This window comes from Phyllopteryx taeniolatus, chromosome 9 (genome assembly GCF_024500385.1).
Source record: "Phyllopteryx taeniolatus isolate TA_2022b chromosome 9, UOR_Ptae_1.2, whole genome shotgun sequence".
NCBI lineage: Eukaryota > Metazoa > Chordata > Actinopteri > Syngnathiformes > Syngnathidae > Phyllopteryx > Phyllopteryx taeniolatus.
The window spans coordinates 14,093,310-14,099,309 of NC_084510.1; the positions used below are offsets into that span (position 1 = coordinate 14,093,310).

The 6,000-nt window shown below is 40.6% G+C and overlaps 1 protein-coding gene across 3 annotated transcripts in view; it reads left to right on the forward strand.

Moving 5' to 3' along the window:
* LOC133483344 (vitamin D3 receptor B-like) overlaps positions 1–6,000 on the forward strand; it is a 47,445-nt gene that overhangs the window by 25,455 nt on the left and 15,990 nt on the right. For 2 of the 3 annotated variants that reach the window (XM_061784438.1, XM_061784439.1), the window contains exons 6-7: positions 2,561–2,660; positions 3,256–3,436. In XM_061784438.1, the coding sequence (XP_061640422.1) occupies positions 2,561–2,660; positions 3,256–3,436 (281 nt within the window). The remainder of the gene's footprint in view (positions 1–2,560; positions 2,661–3,255; positions 3,437–6,000) is intronic. The other variant, XM_061784440.1, reaches the window with a different exon arrangement.

Genomic DNA, 6,000 nt, shown 5'->3' on the forward strand with positions numbered 1-6,000 from the left:
GGCTTTACACGATCAGGATTTTTTGGGCCGATCACCGAGTTTAAAAAAACGATAACTGATCACCGATCTTATCACAAGATGGAGCAATCTGTCTATTTAAATGACTTGTTCATTTACTGTATATACTTGTGTACTGTATACTGAGTATCTTCCAAAGTATTCTCTATTCTCGTCATGTATTCTATCAGTCAGCTCAAACCAACATTACATCATGACAGAAATAATGGGTGCTAATTTACTGTAATTAAATGACTTTATTGTAATTCAATTACTTCACACACACCAAAACTTTAGAGCATGATTCGACAGAACGGTGGAATGTTTACGTACACCCGTTAGTGCTAGCACTAGCTTGCTAGGCTACATAATTTTTTTTTGCCTGCTTGCGAACCGTACCGTATTAAAAGTACGTGGGCATACCGTAAGCAATCCGACTTGAATTAAAGTCCTCTCTTGGGCACCGTCGACCATCAGCTCACATTTTTCCCCCTTTTGTTCTAATAATACACATGGCGCGATCCATTGTTGTTGTCGTGGCCATGGTAGCCAGAGTGTATCTGGACGCGTTTGAGTTGACAAGATCAAGCCCAGTGATCGTAAAAGACTGGATGTGGTGGTATCGGAATACAAGATTTTATTGCAGTAGTCAATCGTGAAAGACCAAATTTGTCTTGTCGTCTGATCCACGCATTACGTGTTGACTGTCTCAGACGTGCTGTCTGTCCCACTGTTTGTTTTTTAAAATAACTTTATTGGTGGTCAGATATTTACAGTACTACTGTCAAAAGACACGCGACAAAGCTAAAAATAAACTAGCTAGGAAACGCGGAGTAAATGTCTTTTGCGGATTGGCAAATTATGACATTAAAACCGATCAGCCGACCAGCATAAAATGCTAATTATCGGCTGATACCGATCAAGCCGATCAGATCAGTGTAAAGTCTACTCTACAGTATTGTACTTAACAAAAACATAGAATAATATCGTAATAGAATGTAAAGAATTAAAGAGCTTGTCCATCATGATTTCATGCCTTCGTTATGTAGCTCCTTCTGGTCTTCCCATTTTGGACAGCAGGGGGTAGTGGTCAATATAATGGTTGTCGGCTAAAACGGACCGTCGGGACTGAACAATGTGTCCAAAAAAGTTTCCATTTGCCCACTTAAACTGCCGTTGACAAAGTCTGTTAGTTCCAGAATTGGTTGCTGTTGTTTACTGGCGCTATGGCTCAATGCAGGCAGACAATGGGAATGACGTATTTCCGGGTCACAGATATACATTATGACTAGATCCAATTCCATAAGACATGCCTCCTGTGCCTTTGCGGTGGCCATGTTGAATTTGGCGCATTGACGTGGCGGCCCTGGTGATGATGGTTATATCTATTTTCTATTGTGCATGGAGCACTGCGCAGAGAGAGAGCGGCATGGTGGTGCTCAGAAGAATACAGAACCCCCCGCCCCTATTAATCCGTTATATAGAGGTTCCACTGTATACATGAAAAAGGTGCTTAATAAGATGCAGTAATGTTAGTTAGTAGTAGTAGTAGCAGCAGTAGTAGTAGTATAATCCTGTCGGTATTGTTTGTCTACATGTATTGCTGCACCGTTTGTGATCAAATATCCAATGCTGAAAGGGTTATAATAACCTCACATTGATGCTAGTTTCATTAGCCCTTCTTTGGCATTTTGCATTGTTAGCATTAAGGTAACATATTTTCATCAGCCGTTATGTGCTGTTTGGTTAAATCAACTATGTGTAATTGTCTCTGTTGTTTGTTTAGTTGTCCAGTAAACTTCAACTGAGAGTGGCAATAAACAGATTGTTGACTAGCTGCCAGACTGCTACATGTTGCAAAATTTGTTGCTGCCATCCAGCGCTCGTAGCTTAAATGTTTTGCTCCAACTCAAAAAAAAACAAAAGAATTGGTCACACAACGGCTCATATCTCGAAAAACTTGCGTCAAAGTTGAGGTACCACTATATGTCGCTGTCACTTGTCATCAAAGTTAATTTTGTCCTACTAACGATGGTAACTTCTTTTTTACGCTTGTATGACAGTCAAAAATGTTACTAAAATAGAAAGGCCATGCTCTGCAATGGATGGTTTGTATTTCCATTATGAGAACATTTCATTCAAAATCCAAACAAATCGATTGTGCTGAGCAATTAATGGACACAAGACACTCAAACCAGCAACTTTTGTGTTATGAGACGGCCAATCCATCACCTCGCCAAAGTCTTCCTAGTGTAATGCCTTGTCCACTGTAGCAAATTGGCAAAAACTATACTTGTTAATGCTGCAACACTCAAACAAGGCCGAAGTAATATTAACAACTGAACTTGTAGTTATCATGTCTAGTGTTAACAGAGTTGACAACATGAACGCTGCTTTAGTGTCATCCACAGACCCGTGATAGAAATACAGATCGGACTCTCATGTTACAATGGACTTGACGAGGAGTGTCACAGTATCCTTCTGGGGTTTCTCACAAAAAGTACTTAGTTCCTCTGTAAACAAATCAGTAATACTCTGCCATGTTCTTTCTCTTCACGTTTAGCCTCCGGTGCGCGAGGGGCCAGTTACACGGAGTGCCAGCAGAGCTGCTTCCCTCCACTCTCTGTCGGACGCCTCCTCCGATTCCTTCAGTCACTCTCCGGGTGAGAGGCTTGCGCTACCAAATGTCCCTCAAGATTAACATTGGCTGCTGGGTGAAATAATTCAAATAGACCTTCTAGCACAGTTGCCTTTAAGAAGCAAATTTTATATTAAAAGGTCCCATAAATCCCCTCGCAAGAACCAACAAGAAAAATGTGAAACCTCGTTTATAATTACAGAATCTGTTTCGAAAAGAGTAATATTTATAATTGACTTAAGCCAGCTGTCTTTCTTTTACTTCATTGGTTTATATAATTTGTTTGTACTGCTTTACTGAGAATGCAGAGGAAATTCTTCGAAGGCTTTGTACCCTGCAGACACGTAACGCCTGCTTGTAAACATGAGTTCATTAATGGATCTGTCACTAATGCAGTGCACACAGTGAGAGGCATGGTGACATGGCCTACACGCAACGCCAGCAAACGACTGAAAATAACCCCAGTGATCTTGAAGGGCTTTGCAGGTTTTCAAGGCCGTCATCCACTTTCTCCTTGCAGTTACTCATGTTCTGCCATCTATTCACTCACCTTGAAGTATTTGTATTAATAGAATATTTTTGTTATTGTCTCCCCCAACCCCCCCCCCCTCTTGCTGCAGAATCAGTCGACACCAAAATTAACTTAAACAACTTGATGATGATGTACAAAGAGCAGGGCAGCAGCCCTGACTCCAGTGAAGAGGAAGCGTCCAGCTTCTCCATGCTGCCCCATTTGGCCGACCTGGTCTCCTACAGTATTCAGAAGGTCATCGGGTTTGCCAAGATGATCCCAGGCTTTAGGTACATCTTCATTGACCCTAGCTAGCTAGCTATCCTGGCTAATCATGGTGTAGAGTCGCGAAGCTGGCCGGTGCACTGCAATTTTGTATGCATTACTGGGCGTAATAACCTGCTGACTAGTGACGCTAGCTAGCCTGTCTAATCACAGTGCAGAACTGTGAGGCTTTTCCTGTGTCTGTACAGTATGAGCACGCATGTTTTTTTTAAATTCTAGTTTCATCTTCTTGAGTGGCTGTCACCGCCTACGTAAAGCATATGTAGGGGAAACACTGGTGAAAATAATTAAAATAAATATAAGTGGTTCAATTAACATTCACATAATGTATGCCTACCATTTAACCATTGTTGTTGTTCTGAGACAGTTCAGACTGTAAACACCAAGGAGCACCACGTAAAATGAGGGTGAAAACAAAATACATACAAGACTGATTCTCGAGAATACCACACGGAGCGAACCTGACTCTCCAGGACAGTTAGCCCAGACGGCGACCACCCAAACAGACGGACAACTCGAGTCGATCACTCAGCTCGAACGACGCTAGCCTCGTGAATGCTAATGTGAATCTAGCTTGTGTGAATGCATGCACAAGCCCCGTGGAGCATTTCGGGTCTTGCCAGTCATCGGCGCACTAGTATCTTGTTTTCCTTTTCCATTTGCGGAGCAAACACAAAACACAAACGCTTCAACTGCCATGGAAAATGATTCAATACCTGTATATTGTGTTGAACATTATTAGGTTCTAGAAAACGGTGGATGCCTCAAACGAGCATTGCAATGTGCTACTTTGCACCGGATCAAGTTGCTTTATGAACAAAATTCACTCTTTGCAGAAACCACCATTAGGTCCTAATAATAATATGACAGCCATGTACTTATACCCTTGGTAAGCAAACCGCTAGTATTAGCCTTAAAAAAGATTTTTTTTTTCCCCAAAGGCAACACAAATACCATCATTTACATTGCTGTGTTCCACCTAGTCCATTGCAGGGCACATTGGTTACACTCAGAACGCACGTCGCACCGCCGGCTCTGCTCTCCACGGTTCAGGAACCCTGTGCTTTGCTGGGCAAGGCTATCGAAGGTCCATCGGGCTTCTAAGCAGTCCGCGGCGAGCGGGCAGTGTGGGCGCCACCTCTTGGTGTACTAAATGGAGGAAAAGAAACTACAGGATACTCTAGTAGCAGAAAGTCAAAACAAAAATAATGTAAACGACAGAGGGTTTTATCGTAGGCTAGCATGTTATTTAGGCAGCTTAATGAAGCCTTAACCATGCGTTCGCCTACTGGTGGTTGGCGACTACTGGTTGAGAAAGTGCTTCATATGCAGCAGAGCCCACATTTTAAATGTAAAAATCACTGACGATTAGGTTAATTTAATCGTAGCAGCCAAAATCGTGATCACGGTTAAAATTTGATTAATTGTGCAGCCCTACTACCTATTATACCTTGTGCAATACATTTGTTTTGATTTGTCAGAGAGACTTGTGCCTCCAGCGCCAGTCCAATGTAATCACTAGTGACGTTTAACTCCATTTTACCAATCAAACGGAACCACATGACTGCACAGTAACCACACAGAAGCAAAGTTTTGAAAGTGACTAATTTACATGAAACATGGCGGAAACAACAACATTCGACTCACAGTCAGAAGAGGCACAACACCCCTGGCTTTAGCATTCAATCTGTGTTTACCTTCTCGACTACGAAAAAGAACAGCATAATGGAAAAAAGAGGTTGGAAAAAAATTCCAGATCCAGGCACTCCAGTAGGATAACAGCCTTTATGTTTTTTTTAGGACTCAGACATTTAAAAAAGTGGGCCTTCATCAGGGTGTTGGTAACAAAAAATAAACAACAAGTTTATTCAAGACCATTCCTTGTGGCTTAATTTGTTATTTGAATTGTTTTTATTTATTATTGTTTAAGTTAATGTGGTATTGTTTGGCAATATTTGAATTTGCACATTCCCATTTTAGATTTTTGTCTATTTGACGGTTCATGCTGTGGTTAAAAAAATAATAATCTGAAGTTAGTCTCCAGTTACTCAGCACTTGAATAGTTTTTTTCACTGAATATATACTTACTCTTTCTCAAATAATTATTTGGAGGGCAACTTTTTACTTTTACTTGAGTCATATTATTCTAAAAGTAAAATTACTCTCACTTGAATAAATTTTTTGGCTACTCTACCCACCTCTGAATGCAATTAAAGTGAAACCACTGAAGTCCAATGACCCCAAAAGTGGTATAATATTGAATTTAAGCACAATTTTCTGCCTCTACAGTCAAACTGTCATTAGCATTAGCAATGGCATCAAGTGAGATGTCAGATAATATTCTGAGACTATATCAGGTAGCATCTAATCGATGCATGTTCCTTTTTTGTGTGTGATGCCACAGAGGCATACAAGAATAACATTGATGGCAAAACAGAAAATTGTAATGAGAACCATTAAACCAAAAATGGACATTACAACTTTTCTGGCATTTGAGAAGTACAAAACTATGGACAATGAAATTAATGAAATATCATTTATATACACATATATTTTGCATATTTTCTTA